General features: G+C 41.1%; 1 protein-coding gene across 1 annotated transcript in view; it reads left to right on the top strand.

Annotated features, from left to right (window-relative positions):
* Positions 1-7631: 7631 nt before the first annotated feature.
* The window catches only part of LOC128692097 (V-type proton ATPase 16 kDa proteolipid subunit c), a 34464-nt gene continuing 21676 nt past the window's right edge, over positions 7632-20419 (top strand). The window contains exon 1 of the mRNA XM_053781088.2: positions 7632-7816. Within this exon, the coding sequence (XP_053637063.1) occupies positions 7747-7816 (70 nt within the window). The 5' untranslated portion in view covers positions 7632-7746. The remainder of the gene's footprint in view (positions 7817-20419) is intronic.

Raw genomic sequence — 20419 nt, 5'->3', positions numbered from 1 at the left:
TGAGAGTGTTGTTGAAGAGTCTGCAGCGGCTGTGGTTGAAGCAGAGGCTGCTCAGGCTGAGAGTGTTGTTGAGGAGTCTGCAGCGGCTGTGGTTGAAGCAGAGGCTGCTCAGGCTGAGAGTGTTGTTGAGGAGTCTGCAGCGGCTGTGGTTGAAGCAGAGGCTGCTCAGGCTGAGGGACAGGAGTCACAGAACCCGTGGCTCCACCTGGATGACTATATTGTCCTCAAGTCAAGGGATATTTTCTTAATTTTGTTGGGTATTGTAAGTTATGAAAGTTTAAAAGTACAGTACTTTTCCCAGTGTTATAAAGTAACCAAGTAAAACTACCGGAGTTCTCTACTTCAAGAACTTTCCTCGGTGTTTACTTTTCATAAATTACTGTTGATATAAGGAGTAACTTATCATTATCAGATTGTAGTGAAATAAAAGACTTCGGTACTTGTGTAGTGAGCAATTTCAGTACTTTTTAAAAAGTAAATACCTAAAAAAGTTATTTAAGTACAGTACTCAAGTAGTTTTACTCGGTTACTTTACAACACTGGTACTTATACTTGAGTGTTAAACATAAGTACTGTTGGCAACACTGTCCTTTCAATTAACCTAAAAAGTTAATAAAATTTAAATTTTTGTCAGAGTTTTCTTTATTTTGGGTCAATTTTGTCTCATTAAAACCTTAATGTTTACAATTTCTGTTGTGGTACTGTGTCAGTTTTCAGTTTTTTTTTTAAATGTTAATTACGTTAGAAAGTTATTAAAATAATAGTCCAGAAATGTAATAAGATTTTTGTCTTTCTAACGTGTTGATGATACATTAACCTCATTATTAGTTGGTACTTGATCATTATATGACCTTGATATTCTATATCTTATTAGGAAGCTCTTCAGGTCTCTTCTAAAAGTCTTAAAAGTAAAACACCAAAAAACTAAACTGAATCTGAATTCATGTGAAAAGGTTAGCGTTTAGCGTTAGCTTCTGCTAATTTTTTTGGCCATTTAGCAGTTTAACGTTAGCAGAGCTAATTTTTTAGTTAGTGGATTAGCGGTTAGCGAAGCTAACTTTTCGGTTAGCTGTGCCCACCACTGGTTGCTACAGTATGCATATAATGATCAAGGGCTACCTTAAAAATTTTATGAATTTTAAAACAACAGTTTGTAAACATGTAAGGAAATTTAAACTACATAAATGCCGAGTTATTTTTATAATGAGCATTATACTGCCACAACCATCACGCAGACTTTTTTTCTCACAGATGAGTTTTTGTCATAGTCCATCACAGATGATGACTTTTCGGTCATACTCCATCACACAGGATGTTTTTCCTTCTACAGTATTGCTCCACCACACATAATGTACCTATCATACTCCATCACACAGGATTATTCTTATCATACTTCAGCTCAATGGAAATAAGTCACTCTGTCTGACTTTTTTGGGTTATCCTAGGTTCTGAATAAACTTACTTACTTACTTACTTAGCATATATGGCAGTTTACCTTTCCTATTCTACCACAAGGTTCCATTCTTGTCATCTTCTATCACATATACATCTCATACCATGACTTTCCTGTCGTATTGTATCACACAATACTTTTTTTCTGTCTTGCTCCATCTTACAGCATGATTTCTTATTACAGTGTATGACAATGATTTTCCTGTTATACTTCATCTCACAACTGTGCTGTCTTGCTCTGCTACATCACAGTTATTGTTCCTGTCATAGTGGATCGCACAAGATGCTTTTCCTGTCATGCTCTGTCACACAGTATTGATTTTATACATGAAGTGAGCAATTAAAACAGATGTTAGCTTCCAAAGCTCACACATCGAGGAACAGGGATCGATTCCAGGCACGGATGAAACGTTGGCCATATTTGCTTACACTTGCTGCCCCTGTTCACCTAACAGTAAGTAGGTACCCGAGTGTTAGTATCCTTACACCTGCTGCCCCTGTTCACCTAGCAGTAAGTAGGTATCCGAGTGTTAGTATCCTTACACCTGCTGCCCTTGTTCTCCTAGCAGTAAGTACGTACCTGAGTGTTAGTTTCCTTACACCTGCTGCCCCTGTTCACCTAGCAGTAAGTAGGTATCCGAGTGTTAGTATCCTTACACCTGCTGCCCTTGTTCTCCTAGCAGTAAGTACGTACCTGAGTGTTAGTTTCCTTACACCTGCTGCCCCTATTCGCCTAGCAGTAAAGAGGTATCTGGGTGTTAGCCGATTGTTGTTGGTCGCATCCTGAGGGAGAAGATTAAAGGATCCCAGTGACAATTAGATAGAAAGTCCGCTATGACTAAGTGATTTTATTCAAGCTAACCCATGATCTTATGGTCAGGAGTAGCTTGAAACAAGATCTTGAGACAAAAATAATTAAGATATCATGTAGACCTGGATCTGAGAGGAACATAAATAGAGAGAGAACAGCTGAGGAACATATAAAAAAAACTGTTGATCACAGGCACGACAACTAAGAAGAGGGCAGGATGGAAAGAGAAAACATCCAGCCTCCAGAAATCTCTGGTCTCACACCCCTCAAGGGAGGTTCCTTGACGCTGGTGAGGGGCTCTTGATCTAAGGAATTGGATCCGTGCTCCGGTTCCCTGAATTGAGCCCGAATACTTTCCATCCCCCCCGTACGTGCGCTGTATAATCCTACGGGTTTAGCGCTCCCCCATGATTATAATAATAATTTAAAGTCTCACCCAGTGCCCATCTCGACAAGCCCATATTTTGACCCACCTGACATGCAATTGGAAAGGAAAATGGATGGAAAGTCGGAAAATGAAATGAAGTAGAACCTGCCTAGAAATCTGGGTTAGCTAAAACAGATGTAATACTAAGAACAAAAGGAGCCCATGATTTAAACAAAGATGTAGAGGGAAAAACAAATAGTACGTATTTAATAAAAGCTAAATGTGTACGTACACATACCTATTAACTCCCTATGCTTGAGTTCACTATAACATATGACTACCTGTCTACCAGTACACCTCACACTATGTGATCATCACTACTAGTACACCTCACGCTATATGATCATCACTACTAGCATACCTCACACTATATGATCATCACTACTAGTACACCTCACGCTATATGATCATCACTGCTAGCACACCTCACACTATATGATCATCACTACTAGTACACCTCACACTATATGATCATCACTACTAGTACACCTCACACTATATGATCATCACTGCTAGCACACCTCACACTATATGATCATCACTACTAGTACACCTCACACTATATGATCATCACTACTAGTACACCTCACGCTATATGATCATCACTACTAGCACACCTCACACTATATGATCATCACTACTAGTACACCTCACACTATATGATCATCACTACTAGTACACCTCACGTTATATGATCATCACTACTAGTACACCTCACACTATATGATCATCACTACTAGTACACCTCACACTATATGATCATCACTACTAGTACACCTCACACTATATGATCATCACTGCTAGCACACCTCACACTATATGATCATCACTACTAGTGCACCTCACACTATATGATCATCACTGCTAGCACACCTCACGCTATATGATCATCACTACTAGCACACCTCACACTATATGATCATCACTACTAGTACACCTCACGCTATATGATCATCACTACTAGCACACCTCACACTATATGATCATCACTACTAGCACACCTCACGCTATATGATCATCACTACTAGCACACCTCACACTATATGATCATCACTACTAGTACACCTCACGCTATATGATCATCACTACTAGCACACCTCACACTATATGATCATCACTACTAGCACACCTCACACTATATGATCATCACTACTAGCACACCTCACGCTATATGATCATCACTACTAGCATACCTCACACTATATGATCATCACTACTAGTACACCTCACGCTATATGATCATCACTACTAGCACACCTCACACTATATGATCATCACTACTAGCACACCTCACGCTATATGATCATCACTACTAGCACACCTCACGCTATATGATCATCACTACTAGTACACCTCACACTATATGATCATCACTACTAGCACACCTCACGCTATATGATCATCACTACTAGCACACCTCACACTATATGATCATCACTACTAGCACACCTCACGCTATATGATCATCACTACTAGCACACCTCACGCTATATGATCATCACTACTAGTACACCTCACACTATATGATCATCACTACTAGTACACCTCACGCTATATGACCATCACTACTAGCACACCTCACACTATATGATCATCACTACTAGTACACCTCACACTATATGATCATCACTACTAGCATACCTCACACTATATGATCATCACTACTAGTACACCTCACACTATATGATCATCACTACTAGCATACCTCACACTATATGATCATCACTACTAGTACACCTCACGCTATATGATCATCACTACTAGCACACCTCACACTATATGATCATCACTACTAGCACACCTCACGCTATATGATCATCACTACTAGCACACCTCACGCTATATGATCATCACTACTAGCACACTACTAGTAAGTGCTGTATGATCCTTGTAAGTTTAGTGCTTCATTTTCTATTATATTAATAATCTCTACTAGTAAGTCTCATACTTTCCTCATTAACCACATTATAAGATCATCTCTCAGTTAAGCTATTGTTTATCCCGTTTATTAATTATATTATTGGTATCCCATACATCAACTATATTATTGGTATCTCATATATTAACAATATTATTGTTCATGCCGTCTATTAAGTATATTATTGGTATCCTGTAACTTAACTATATTACTGGTCGCACCGTCTACAAATTTAAGGTACGAGTCTCGTCCGGGTAACTATATTAATAATCGCACTGCTTTTTCGTCGTACCTTAAGCGTATTTTTCTAGAAGAAGCAAAAGGTTTTCTCGATGACGAAAGTGGAAGGACTTAAAGAAGACTTGCATAACTTCGCTACGGCTGCCAATGGACAAGAACTGTCTGGTGGCTTCAAGAGACCCCTCTCAACAACTCCCCCTCTCACTCCACCTTCCAAAAAGCCAAAATTGAATGTGAATGTCCTCCAGGAGAAGAGTACCGAACCTTGGAAGAATTGCTGTCCCCCAGATAGTGAAGCAACAACAGGCGGAGGCACCTCTAGCGATACTGTTATCCCCGTGTTATCCTGGAGCAGCCTTGATATGAAGACAAGACTTGGTAGAGGGGCATATGGAGAGGCATGGGCAGCTCTCTTAAAACAAGATGATGGTTCCACTACCAAGGTCGTCGTCAAGAAGCTCTTCGACGACGTTTATCTGAAAGAAGCTGTTAAGGAAGCCAGAGCTCTCTTGAAGGTTAATGGCGCCGGTGGAGCTCCCATACTTTATGGAATGATTTATGAACCTTTAGCTATTGTTATGTCCCGCTGCCCCGGAGTAAGTTTCGCAAAATTTATAGGAAAAAATTCTGTTGAAGATTGCTTTAAGGCATATAAAGCTGCTAAAAAAGCACTAAAAGATTTTCATCAGACCGATTTTGCCCATAATGACATAACAGAATCAAATATAATGATTAGAAAACAAGGTCAGGATTACGTAGCACATCTTATTGACCTCGGCCTCGCGGTAGATAGAACATTGCAACCCAAACTTTACCAGAAGAAAATCAAAGATGATAAAAGTTGTCTGAAAGAAATTCGAGGATATATCATGCAAGACAAAAACGTCAAACCCAGGATCAAGATTCCTTTGAGTTATGAAACCCAGGATCAAGATTTTAATTTGATTTATGAAACCAACAAGACACAACTCCACCTGCCTTCTTGGAGACAAAGTCAGAGTCTGTACATGATATCTTCGACTGGGAAACAAGAGAGTATAATTTCGACCTAGATGCTCTCCTGCACTGAACCAGTCGTTCAGGACCTTCAGGGATGCCATCACTCGTAGTGATGGCATTTCGCAACTAGAAAAAAATTAGAAGGATTGGTCCTAAATCTTTCGACGATTCAGAGCTCTGAAAATTCGAAATACAGAGATAAACTGATTTGAGAGAGTATACCTGGAGCGTGTTTCGGGGGTCAACGCCCCAGCGGTCAGGTCCAGGACCAGGCCTCGCGGTGAATCAGGGCCTGATCAACCAGGTTGTTACTGCTGGCCGCACGCAGACTGACGTACGAACCACAGCCCGACTGACTTTAAGTGGCTGCCCAGCTCCCTCTTGAAAACAACTAGGGGTCTATTGGTAATCCCCCGTATGTATGCTGAGAGGCAACTAGTTGAATAGTCTTGGGCCCCTGAGAATTATTGTGTTGTCCCTAAGGGAAAGAACATATTTCTTATTTTTTGCCAGTCACTCCATCTGCGGTCTGGGAGACAGCCGGGAGGCTTCCCAGGACATAACTAAAAGTGTATGTCAGAAAAATATTAAAAAGATAATGAAAAATTATTTGAGTTACTTTTCCCAGGTGGTGGAAGAAGGTGAATCATCAAAATACATCTCTGCCCACCTTGCCAGGTGGCGCGAGCTGACCACCGAGACCTGTGTCGTATGAGCAACCATTTTTTTTAGCTAAACTTTAGAAAAGGCAAAGCAGTTGGAAAGTATTGTTAAAAAAATCCAAAATATTTCTTTTCTGGGAGGAGGGTGGTAAAGTCAGGGGCGGATCCAGTGGCAAAACGTTTCCTCTAATACATGTCCTGAACTGGACGTATCTTTTTCCACGTCTTGTAGGTATCACTATACCATTTTTCTGACTTCAAGAATATCATCGTTAATCAGTCATCCTTTGCTTTGAAGGTTCTAGTTATCCAGGCTATCATTTTCCCTGAGACTATGATAATAATACTGCAATTGTTGAAGCTGAGATCTGACATAATTACTCCTAAGTCTCTCTGTTGAGTGCTTCAAATTTGTGTTTTACTCCGTTCCAGGCTCCCCCTCCCCCCCTCAGTCTTGCCATAATGGAGTAACTGAAACCTGTCATCACTGAACACCATGTTGTCAGTAGCTCACTAGTTATAATGTTTGTCAGGAAACAGAACAAGTGTTTCACGACGCGGGTCTGTCATGTGTTGAGTCGCAGCTGCAGCTTCTGGTCATCTGTCCAAGGACTTGATATACGCAACATTGTGATGTACGCCCACTTCTAGGTTTCCTATTAAAAGTCAACAGTTTTTTTTATTTAGGTGATAGATTACCAGTTGATTTAAGTAATTTTGTAATTTATTTCCAATAAAATATTAGCTCATGAAAAATTATTAAGGCCAGTACGATAGTCCCATGTAAAAGTCATATGATTTTACGAAACCTCATATTTTCGAAATCTCTCTCTTTATTCATTGCTACAAGTTATTCGGTATATTTTGGGATGTCAAACACATGGATCAATTTGCACCAAAAAATGAAAGTGAGTGACATTTATCTCGTGAGTAGTGAAATTATAATTTTAAACTCGTTTAATTGATTTAACATTGTGTAGTGCTAAGAGTGGGAGAGGCTCGTGCTAGCCACGGAGCCTCTATATTGATCATGTGGGGCGTCGATAGCCGCACAACGCTGCCGCTGATTGGTGGAGAATGGCCTGTGGAGGCGGGGAGGACCAATCAGGAAGGTGGACACAAGGCGGGACAGTGGTCGGCTGAACGTCAACCTGAGAGTGCCATATTTCCCTCACCACCAGCTGACATCCACACCTAACACCCACTTTTTCTGTGAGGTGCGCCGACAGATAAGAAGATGTCAGTACCTCCGGTGTACTCTCCTTTCTTCGGAGCCATGGGGGCTTCAGCAGCCATGATATTTAGTGGTGAGTGACGTGGGTGAGGAGCAGAAACATGAGTTTGTTGTTGAAGGTGTTGGCTGCTCCCTGCCACACTGCTACATAAACAATGTGACCCAATCAGTTTTTTTTTTTTTTTATGCAGTGCAAGCCTCTCAAAGGAGGTTTCTTGATGTTGGTGAGGGGCGCTTGATTTAAGGAATTGGACTTGTGTTACAATTTCTCCGAGTCGAGCCTGAATACCTTCCATTTCCCTAGGAGCTGTATGACCCCCCTACGGGTTTGGCGCTTCCCGTAATTATAAATATATGCAATACAAATTAAAGATAACCTGTATATATGTTAGATTAAATATACTGGCGGTTAATAAGAACCAAGTTTTGAGTGTATATCCCTTAAAGCTAAATAATTATTTAGGCAACCCATCAAGGAAGGTGCCTGGCACCTGGCAAAGAGCTCTTGATCCAACAAGGTTAGGTTATCCTTTTCTTTAGATTGAATCTGATTGCCTCCCAATTTTCCCTAGTGCTGTATAACCTCTTAAAGGTTAAGTGTTCCTCCATGAATATAATAATACTCTGAGCCATACAAATAATGTCGATAATAAGTGTACTATTACAGTAGGACACCAAAGAAAGCCACTAATTATGCAGGCATACGTTACACACAACTTATAAACAATGTTGTATGGCAATATTTCAGTTTGTTCAAGAATTTTCTTTACTGATTGATTGGTAGATAATTAGTTTAGATTAGAAAATTTAATTCATATTATTAACACCAAAGGTTAGTAATGTAATATAGCGCAGGCCAATTTCCCATAATATGACTACTATTAAAGGACCTCACTGGAAATAAGTCACTGTCTGACACTTGGGTTATCCTAGGTACTTGACACATATGCTGCTATGTTTGATAATCTGTGTAACTGTATATATAAATAACAAAAAGGCACAATACCGTGACTGGAACGATACACAAATAACCCGCACATAAAAGAGAGAAGCTTACGACGACGTTTCGGTCCGACTTGGACCATTGACAAAGTCACACAAACAGAGATGGAGCAGGACGGCTATATATAGGCAGGAAGAGGTGGAGGTAGTAGTAGTAGTAGTAGTACAAGAAATGTATATAATACCGACAGGATGAAATGACACATGCACAACACCCTGGCATCCCCACCGTAGACGTTTCGCCATCCAGCCAGCCACTGGATGGCGAAACGTCCACAACAAAGACAACCAGACGCCGCACATGTCTTAATTTCATCAGTAGTTGTAGTAGAAGAAGAGGTAGTAGTAGTGGTAGTGGTAGAAGTGGGAAATAAGGAAGACGAGCCAGTCAAATACAAAGGAAGGGGAGCACTGCAAGAGAGCTAGAAACCCACAGAGGGAGAGCAAGCGCACCGAGGTGCGTGAAAGGGGAAGTGGTGAAATAAAATAAATGAAGAAGGAACAGAAACACGAGACAGGAGAGAGAAAGACAACCCAGAGGAGAAAAGGAGAGAGGAAAGGGGAAGAAGAAGAAGAAAAAAAAAATGAGGATTCAGGTTAAGTCATGGGTGTTCTGAAGTTTGGAGCATTTTACAATGTACAGTGGACCCCCGCATAGCGACCTTAATCCGTGCAAGAGGGCTGGCTGTTATGCGAAATGTTCGGTATGCGAATGAATTTTCCCCATAAGAAATAATGGAAATCAAATTAATCCGTGCAAGACACCCAAAAGTATGAAAAAAAAAATTTTACCACATGAAATATACATTTTCCTACACACAAAGAGAAGGATACATGCACAATAGTAGAGTAGTACATGCACAATATATATTGTGCATGTACTACTCTGCTAAATGAAGAATAAATGACACTTACCTTTATTGAAGATGCAGCAATGACTGATGAGACACTGTGTCCTGGGAGTGCCTTTTCCTCCTGAGTACTGTAGGTCCTGTTTGGTATTTTCTTCCAGAACAGGCCTTATCACACTGTGTATGTCACTACGATTCTTAAATCTCTCAAACCAACCTTTGCTGGCTTTAAATTCACCAATATGAGCACTAGTTCCAGGCATTTTCCCTGTTCACCTGGGTGTTAGTCGACTGGTGTGGGTTGCATCCTGGGTGTTAGTCGACTGGTGTGGGTTGCATCCTGGGAGACAAGATTAAGGACCCCAATGGAAATAAGTTAGACAGTCTTCGATGACACTGACTTTTTTGGGTTATCCTGGGTGGAAAATCCTCTGGGGTTAATTGTTTCTTGGTATTCTCAATAAGCCACACCAACAACGGTGGTACAGCAGCAACAGACGATGCTACAGCAGCAACAGACGATGCTACAGCAGCAACAGACGATGCTACAGCAGCAGCAGACGATGCTACAGCAGCAACTGACGATGTTACAGCAGCAGCAGACGATGCTACAGCAGCAACTGACGATGTTACAGCAGCAGCAGACGATGCTACAGCAGCAGCAGCAACAGACGATGCTACAGCAGCAACAGACGATGCTACAGCAGCAGCAGACAATGCTACAGCAGCAACTGACGATGTTACAGCAGCAACTGACGATGTTACAGCAGCAGCAGACGATGCTACAGCAGCAGCAGCAGCAGACGATGCTACAGCAGCAGCAGCAGCTGACGGTGGTACAGCAGCAACAGACGATGCTACAGCAGCAACAGACGATGCTACAGCAGCAGCAGACGATGCTACAGCAGCAGCAGACGATGCTACAGCAGCAGCAGACGATGCTACAGCAGCAGCAGACGATGCTACAGCAGCAGCAGACGGTACTACAGCAGCAGCAGCAGCTGACGGTGGTACAGCAGCAGCAGCTGACAGTGCAGCAGCAGCTGACAGTGCAGCAGCAGCTGACGGTGGTACAGCAGCAGCAGCAGCTGTACCACCAATAGTAGCGATGGTTGATTGGGGTTTATTATACAACCTGGCCAGCTCGGAGACATGCACTCCACTTTCATACTTATCAATGATCTTTTTCTTCATCTCCATAGTAATTCTCACCCTTATTGCTGTAGGGTTGGCACTAGAAGCTTTCTTGGGGCCCATGGTCACTTATTTTCCAGAAAAAATCACCAAAAACACTGTAATAATACGAAATGTTCCGATTGTATGCTTGGATGTTACCGCGGAGGCTGGCTGGTAAACAATGCCACCGGCGGAACATGTGAGCGTGGCTCAGGCCGCACATTGGACGCGTCTCGGACGAAGGGCGGTGAGCGGGTTTTTGGGCAGTATGCGAGGCAAAATTTTTGCGATCAAAGCGTCCGGTATGCGGATTGTACGGTATGCGATGCGTCCGGTATGCGGGGGTCCACTGTAGTGGGAGAGGAAGGCATCTACAGAGATGAAGCCAGGGCTAAGGTTCGTACAAGGAAAGTTGTGTATTAGAGAGGATTCAACTAAACGGCGACTGTTCGAGTTGGAAGTAGGGAAGACAGTTTTAGCAGAAGACCAGTCAATAGGATGGCTATGATCTCTGACGTGACAGAAAAGAGCATTGTTAAGTGTTGGCAAGCCTAACACTATTTTTGTGCTCCCTAAGTCTGTCAGAAAGAGATCGACCAGTTTCTCCGAAGTATTGAAGAGGACAGGAGGAGCAAGAAATAGAGTAGACACCAGGAACATCTGTAGAGGGAGGAGAGGTATGAACGAGATTAGTGCGAAGAGTGTTAGTCTGGCGGAAGGTAAGCTTGATGTCTAAGGGACGGAGAGAATTGTTGAGATTAGAAAGACCGGAAATGTAGGGAAGGCAGAGGATAGAAGAGTTCCCATGAGTAGAGAGTTTGGGAGAGAAGAAATTGCGTTTAGCACGTGAGAGGGCAGAGTCTATGAAATGGGAAGGGTAGCCAAGACGGGAGAATGAATTATGAAGAGTGGAAATTTCTGCTGGAAGGAACTGAGGATCACAGATGTGGAGGGCACGGAGAAAGAGAGAGATAAGAACACTTTTCTTGACAGGGGAAGCATGATAGGAAAAGTAGTGAATGTACATGCCACTGTGCATAGGTTTACGGTAAACGGAAAAGGAAAAACCTGTATCTGAGCGGTGGACATGGACATCAAGGAAAGGAAGTAAGGAATTAGATTCCCATTCAGCTTTAAACTTAATGGAAGGGGCAAGATTGTTAAGAGCTTCAAGAAAAGGTTGGAAGAGACTGGAGTCATGAGGCCACAGAGCAAAGATGTCATCCACATAGCGGAGCCAGAGTGAAGGTTGCACATCGAGGGTAGGAAGAAGAACAGTCTCGAAGTATTCCATGTAAAGATTAGCAAGGACAGGAGAGAGAGGAGAGCCCATAGCGACACCGAAGGTTTGAGAATAATATTTCCCTTGGAAGGAAAAGGAGTTAGAGACCACACAGAGGCGGATCAGATCAAGAAAGACATCAGTGGGGATAGGGAGATGAAGAAACCCTTCATGGGCCTTCTCTCTAAGGAAATCAAGGACATCATCAAGAGGGACATTGGTGAAGAGGGACTCAACGTCAAGACTAAGCATCTTACAGGTTGGGAGAGAGCGAACCCGTTCAATGAAGTCTTGAGAGTGACAGAGGTGGGCAGGAGAAAAAGTACCAAGAAAGGGAGTGAGGGTTTTGGCCAGCCAAGAAGCAAGAGAATAAGAGACAGAACCTCTAGAGGATATGATAGGACGAAGAGGAATATCAGGTTTATGAGTTTTGGGAAGGCCATAGAAATAGGGAAGAGAGGGACAGATGACACGAAACCGTTGAACAAGGTCAAAGTCAGGAGGACAGAGGTCGGAGAGAGTCCTTAGTTTTTTGTTGAAGGTTCTCTTGATGCGATCAAGAGGGTTGGAAATGAGAGGAGTGTAGGTGCGTGAGTCAGAGAGCAAGACATCAGCTTTACGGAGGTAATCCTCGCGATCAAGGATAACTACCGAATTACCTTTGTCAGAAGATAGTATGACAATGTTAGTGTTAGATTTAACCCTTTGACTGTCGCGGCCGTATATATACGTTTGTGAGGTACCGTGTTTGACGTATATATACTCATAAATTCTAGCGGCTTCAAATCAGGCAGGAGAAAGCTAGTAGGCCCACATGTGAGAGAATGGGTCTGTGTGGTCAGTGTGCACCACATAAAAAAAATCCTGGAGCACGCAGTGCATAATGAGAAAAAAAAAACTCCGACCGTTTTTTTTAATTAAAATGCCGACTTTGTGGTCTATTTTCGTATAGTATTTGTGGTTGTATTCTCGTTTTCATGGTCTCATTTGATAGAATGGAAACTATATTATAGAAATGGAGGTGATTTTGATTAATTTTACTATAAAAAGAACCTGGAAATGGAGCACAAAGTACAGGAAATGTTTGATTTTTGCCGATGTTCAAAAGTAAACAAATGATGTCATTGTCCAATAAATGTCCAAATAGCCATTCTAATACGCAGTCATGAATGGGTTGATGTAATTTTTACAATTATTACAGTATTGCAGTAGTCTGCATAACAGTAAATCTTCTATTTTTTGTTTGAATAAAATTTCAAAATAAAAAGCAAGAGTAATATCACAGGGACCTGGAGACATGACTGATGAACAAAGAAAATCTTATTTTAGAGCCAGGAATGTCTGCATTGTTCATTCTGGACCTTATTTTGAAATTGTCGTATTTTTTAATTTTCGTGAAATTGGCCAAATTGCAAATTTCTGACCATGTTATTGGGTAGTTGAAATCGGTAAATGGGCAGTTTCTTGTGCTCAATCGATAGAAAAAATAGAGTTCTGAAGAAATAGTTATGAGTTTGGTTGACTGGAATAACGGAATTAGCCGAAAATAGGGCTCAAAGTGGGCGAAATTGCCGATTTTTAAATATCGCCGAAGTCGCTAACTTCGCGAGAGCGTAATTCCGTCAGTTTTCCATCAAATTTCGTTTTTTTGGTGTCTTTACAATCGGGAAAAGATTCTCTATCATTTCATAAGAAAAAATAATTTTTTTTTTTTTCGAATATTTTGCGACACCAGGAGCAACTTCAGGATTGGGCCCTTCGACAGTCAAAGGGTTAAGAGAAGAAAGGGCAAGTTGGTAACGGCGTGGAAGGTGGTGATTCTTAGAAAACAGACTAACAAGAGCAGGAAGGAGAGCACCACGAAAAGTGGACAAGTCAGGAAGATTACGGAATCGAGATTGACGAAAGGAATCAAAAGAGCTAATTAGGGAAATACCAGCGCGAGGAGTAGGCGAAGTGGCAAAGGAAAGACCAAAACCAAGAAGTTCAAGCTCATATTGAGAGAGTAAGACAGAAGACAGATTAGTAACACAGTCAGTGAGGGAGAATTTAGACCAAGGGCTAGCTGAGATGAGACGTTGAAGTTTATTTTGTAGTTTGGAAGAATGAATTTGTGCATTCAGGCGAGCAGTGTCAAAGGCAATGGTAGAGAGAAGGTTACAGAGATCCTGTGGTAGAGCCGCAAAGAGAGCACGTTGACGTTGACGGAGAGTAAAGAAGGCATCTTCAACCTGCGATTTAGTAGAAAGAATGAGCTGTTGAAGTAGGAGACGGGCATGATCAGGAAAGGGAGTGCCCAGTGGGTTGGTTTTCCGGAAGTGGGAGAAGGAAGGTGGCAGAACTTGTTCAGCAAGACAGTCACGTAGGAAGCGAAGCTGATTCTTACGACGCCGGGTAGCAATAAGAGCAGCCTCATAAGATCGAAAGAGGGGTTTAAAAGAGGGAAGAACATTAAAAAAGTTGGAGAGAATATGACGCTTAACTGCGGGGTCCATAAATAAATAACAAAAAGGCACAATACCGTGACTGGAACGATACACAAATAACCCGCACATAAAAGAGAGAAGCTTACGACGACGTTTCGGTCCGACTTGGACCATTGACAAAGTTCCTTCCAGCAGAAATTTCCACTCTTCATAATTCGTTCTCCCGTCTTGGCTACCCTTCCCATTTCATAGACTCTGCCCTCTCACGTGCTAAACGCAATTTCTTCTCTCCCAAACTCTCTACTCATGGGAACTCTTCTATCCTCTGCCTTCCCTACATTTCCGGTCTTTCTAATCTCAACAATTCTCTCCGTCCCTTAGACATCAAGCTTACCTTCCACCAGACTAACACTCTTCGCACTAATCTCGTTCATACCTCTCCTCCCTCTACAGATGTTCCTGGTGTCTACTCTATTTCTTGCTCCTCCTGTCCTCTTCAATACTTCGGAGAAACTGGTCGATCTCTTTCTGACAGACTTAGGGAGCACAAAAATAGTGTTAGGCTTGCCGACACTAACAATGCTCTTTTCTGTCACGTCAGAGATCATAGCCATCCTATTGACTGGTCTTCTGCTAAAACTGTCTTCCCTACTTCCAACTCGAACAGTCGCCGTTTAGTTGAATCCTCTCTAATACACAACTTTCCTTGTATGAACCTTAGCCCTAGCTTCGTCTCTGTAGATGCCTTCCTCTCCCACTACATTGTAAAATGCTCCAAACTTCAGAACACCCGTGACTTAACCTGAATCCTCATTTCTTCTTCTTCTTCTTCTTCTTCTTCTTCTTCTTCTTCTTCTTCTTCTTCTTCTTCTTCTTCTTCTTCTTCTTCTTCTTCTTCTTCTTCTTCTTCTTCTTCTTCTTCTTCTTCTTCTTCTTCTTCTTCTTCTTCTTCTTCTTCTTCTTCTTCTTCTTCTTCTTCTTCTTCTTCTTCTTCTTCTTCTTCTTCTTCTTCTTCTTCTTCTTCTTCTTCTTCTTCTTCTTCTTCTTCTTCTTCTTCTTCTTCTTCTTCTTCTTCTTCCTCTTCTTCTTCTTCTTCTTCTTCTTCTTCTTCTTCTTCTTCTTCTTCTTCTTCTTCTTCTTCTTCTTCTTCTTCTTCTTCTTCTTCTTCTTCTTCTTCTTCTTCTTCTTCTTCTTCTTCTTCTTCTTCTTCTTCTTCTTCTTCTTCTTCTTCTTCTTCTTCTTCTTCTTCTTCTTCTTCTTCTTCTTCATCTTCTTCATCTTCTTCATCTTCTTCTTCTTCTTCTTCTTCTTCTTCTTCTTCTTCTTCTTCTTCTTCTTCTTCTCTGGGTTGTCTTTCTCTCTCCTGTCACGTGTTTCTGTTCCTTCTTCATTTATTTTATTTCACCACTTCCCCTTTCACGCACCTCGGTGCGCTTGCTCTCCCTCTGTGGGTTTCTAGCTCTCTTGCAGTGCTCCCCTTCCTTTGTATTTGACTGGCTCGTCTTCCTTATTTCCCACTTCTACCACTACTACTACCTCTTCTTCTACTACAACTACTGATGAAATTAAGACACATGTGCGGCGTCTGGTTGTCTTTGTTGTGGACGTTTCGCCATCCAGTGGCTGGCTGGATGGCGAAACGTCTACGGTGGGGATGCCAGGGTGTTGTGCATGTGTCATTTCATCCTGTCGGTATTATATACATTTCTTGTACTACTACTACTACCTCCACCTCTTCCTGCCTATATATAGCCGTCCTGCTCCATCTCTGTTAGTGTGACTTTGTCAATGGTCCAAGTCGGACCGAAACGTCGTCGTAAGCTTCTCTCTTTTATGTGCGGGTTATTTGTGTACTGTGTAACTGTATTTGTGTATACCTGAATAAACTTACTTACTATTGCCTAATTCCCTTGATACTACAATGAACACAAGCACAACTATTTCACATGAAGTGCTAACTCCATATACATATATGATTCCACTTGCATCCAGTTGAAATATCTGGATTCCAGTAGATAGTCCTATTATTTGGTTGTAAACTTAACCCTAGGATAAATCTGTGGAACTCAGGCAGTAGTTTACATTTTATAATAGGTTCAGCATGTATACCTGGAGAGGGTTTCAAGGATCAACGCCCCCACGGCCCGGTCTGTGACCAGGCCTCGTGGTGGATCAGGGCCTGATCAACCAGGCTATTACTGTTGGCTGCACGCAACTCAACATACGAACCACAGCCCGGCTGGTCAGGTACTGACTTTAGGTGCCTGTCCAGCGCCTTCTTGAAAACAGCCATGGGTCTATAGAATAAGTATTTCTTGTGAGAATTTTTATTTTGGAAGATATTAGCAAAAATAGTGCGTTTATTGTGGTTGCACAGTATGTCGGAGTCAGTCATCGCCTATTATTGTAGTGTTATACCCCTTGTCAGATGTAAATAGATGCATACCTGTTGATGGCAGAGTAAAGTTTAAGTTATATTAGGTTATTTTAGTTTGGGTTAGGTTATGCTTGTGATCATTTGCACACCAAAATATCTTTACAATAAAACCAACTTAATATTGTACGGTTCATAGTATAATTAGTGGTCAAAACCTGCCAAGGAGTAGTCATTACGGGTCGGCTATCACTAATCCAGCAATCAGTTATCCGGTTCCATCAGTAATCTGGCACTAATTTTGGCTAGCATAATTTCCAACTTCATCATTATACTGACTCAAATTTCATCATTTTACTGACTCAGAAATTATGCTGATGGTTGTAAATTCACAACAGCGACCCAGTGGAAGAGAAAGCAGTGATGAAAATGAGGAAGATGTAGCAGAAAGTCTTTATATTGATAGGTTAATTAAGTGTATCCTCACCTAGCCACTCTGTAATCCAGAAAACTCGCTAATCCGGTACACTACAGGTCCCAGTGATGCCGAATTAATGATGGCCAACCTGTATTAACTAAATCCTCATTACTTGCCACCTAGGTTTGGTTACGTACGGTTTGTCAAGAAGCAGGTCAGGTGTTTCCTGATGTGGGTGCTGCCTGAAATGCACATGCATGCTAATGTCTTTCTTTGTGCTTAACAATATTTTATTACATGTAACTTACACTTTGTATACTACACAAAGAAATAAAGATGTTTACTTTGCTTTTAGTCATATGATGACCCACAGCTGGAGTTTTTAGTCATCTGACAGAGGCCTTCCACTGGCTTACTGGTCCACTCCTTTAAAAATTATGGTTATAATTATAACCATTAGAAATACCCCTCAGGATATATATCACTTGCCACCATGATGTCTATAGTAATAATGCTAAGTCACCCTTGAGATACTGTCCTTGAAATACTATGTATTCCTTGGACCTTTAGTTTATTGTATGTCATGTGCAGCAATACTGAAATATAGATTAGTATCTGCATTTGTATTTAGAACATAAGACAGTAACATTAACATTAATAACCTCTGCAAATGTTATAGTGAATTGTCTTACTAAAACTCCCAAGTACAGTTATGTGTTATAAGAAGTTATTAGTTATTTTAAAGCTTCCTGAAATTATCTCCATAATCAGTGGCTTTCTATAAAGTATGTCAATGATGCCACCATTTCCTTACCAATTGTAAACCTTACTTTATAGAAACAAAGTACATATATATTATTTTATCTAATATGAACAAAATATAAAGGTTTAAAATGTAACATGCCATAGGTAAATTATATATATTTTTTTTTATTTTTCTCCTAATACAGTAGAATGTATTTTTATTAGCTATTAATTTCTGTTTCTCTAAGCATTGTTTTTATATCTACAGTACCAGGGCAGTGTTAATAGTGGCCAGGTCTTGTAGGAAGCTTGCAGGGGAAAATGTTCCTACTCTAACACTGGGTCACTAGTATGCCCTCATGATGCTGTATACTTTTCCCACTTTTGGGTTGTCAGCATACAGGATCACACCTGGAACTTTGCAGACAAAAATGCAAATACGTCTTGATCATGCACAGGGACAAAAATTGACAACCGATTACTAGCAATTTAAGTTGAAGTTTTAATTTCTTAGCCCTAGGCCTAATCTGCTTGAGGGAACTGAAGGCATTTGCTCCCCCCCCCCCTTTTTCTTTTTCTTTCTTTTAACCCTTTGACTGTTTAAGGCCCCTCTCTGAAACTGTCATTCTATGTCGCCAAATATTCGAAAAAAAAAAATTATTTTTTCTTATGAAAATTTTAGGAATATTTTTAGTAGTGTTTTAAGCCTAAAAAAAAATTTTTGCCATCAGTACTTACCGAGATATAGAGCCGCAAAGTTTGCAGAAAGTGACGTGCGTACGGCAACAGCGGCGACCGCCGCCCACCCGGTATTCTTTTATTTACTCTAATTCAAAGGTTTCTTGAATTTTTCAATATTTTTCTGTTCCAGGTAACTTATGTGGCCTGTGAGACCAATGTAAGGTGCATTCTTCAAATATACACACATTGTTTACAGCACAATAACAGAACAAACTTTATCACTATTAGTTTGTGTATACACTTTGTTTACACAAACAAACAATACAAAACAATGTTTATTACTATTGTTCCATAATATATATACATATGTACAGTCACTAAACACGTTCCTAGAACTGCTGCAGCTTGTGGAACTCTTTGAAACATGGGTATATGCAGAGGGGCACTTCACACTCCTCACACATAAAACGAGTGTCTCTGCGTGTTTGTGGGCGTTTTGTGGTATGCATACATACATAACACCTCTTCTGAGCATTTTTCTTGGCAGTAGTAGGAAACAGTTGTATGGGGTAGTGATCACCAGGCCTCAAACGAGATGACGTCTGTGGGCGCTGGTCTGTTGCAGGAGTTGCTCCTTGGTACTTTGCAATTATTTGTCTGATTACTGACAGGCAAAATTCACCATATTTTGGTGTTTTGTTGGTCTTCAACTTGTATATGTTATAAGCATTTAGCATAGAGATATCAACAAGATGGAAAAAAAGTTTTATATACCACTTATAACTCTTGCGTACACAGTCTGCAAACCCAATCTGCATGTCACATTTGTCCACTAAGCGCATATTGAGGTTGTAGTCCATGACAACTGCAGGCTTTAGAATGGGTTCATTGGTCTCTCTGTTGTCCCTGCCACTGGATACCATTTCGTTTCTGTGAACTGATGTCAACAATGTGACATAACGTTTGTCATGCCACCGAAATGCCATGATGTCATTGGCAGCAAAGGCTTGCACCTCACCTCTGCGAGTGCCAGCGTTGAATCTTGGCATATGTTTACGATTACCACGCACTGTGCCACACACGTCTGTCAAGTTCACTCGCAAAAATCACTGAGTAAGGGGCTTGTGTACCAGTTATCAGTAAATAACATATGCCCCTTACCAAGATATGGTTCCATCATTGTTCGAACCACATCACCAGAGATACCCAATAATTTCATGGTATCTCTCAAAGTATTACTGCCAGTGTACACAATTATATCCAAAACTAGACCACTTCTGCAATCACACAGTACAAATAGCTTTATACCAAAGCGTTTCCTCTTGCTTGGTATATATTGCTTGAATGAGAGTCTTCCTTTGAATAAAATCAAGGACTCATCAATAACAAGCTTCCTGAAGGGATAAAAATACATGCAGCACTTTTGTTTCAGGTACATAAACACATTTCTTATCTTATATAACCTGTCGCTTCTGTCAGGCCTGGTTTTGTCTGAAAAGTGCAACATACGTAACAGTATCAGGAAAGGATTGACACCTATAATGTCACTAAAGGTAGTAGGTTGGTAGACAGCAACCACCCAGGGAAGTACTACCGTCCTGCCAGATGACTGTGAAACAGAAACCTGTAACTGTTTTGCATGATGGTAGGATTGCTGTTTTCTTTTTCTGTCTCATAAACACGCTAGATAACAGGGATATCTTGCTTCTCCTACTTACACTT

The sequence above is a fragment of the Cherax quadricarinatus genome, chromosome 15 (assembly GCF_038502225.1).
Source record: "Cherax quadricarinatus isolate ZL_2023a chromosome 15, ASM3850222v1, whole genome shotgun sequence".
Lineage (NCBI taxonomy): Eukaryota > Metazoa > Arthropoda > Malacostraca > Decapoda > Parastacidae > Cherax > Cherax quadricarinatus.
Note: the sequence above shows the minus strand (reverse complement) of the source record. Positions and strands in the feature narration are given on the sequence as shown.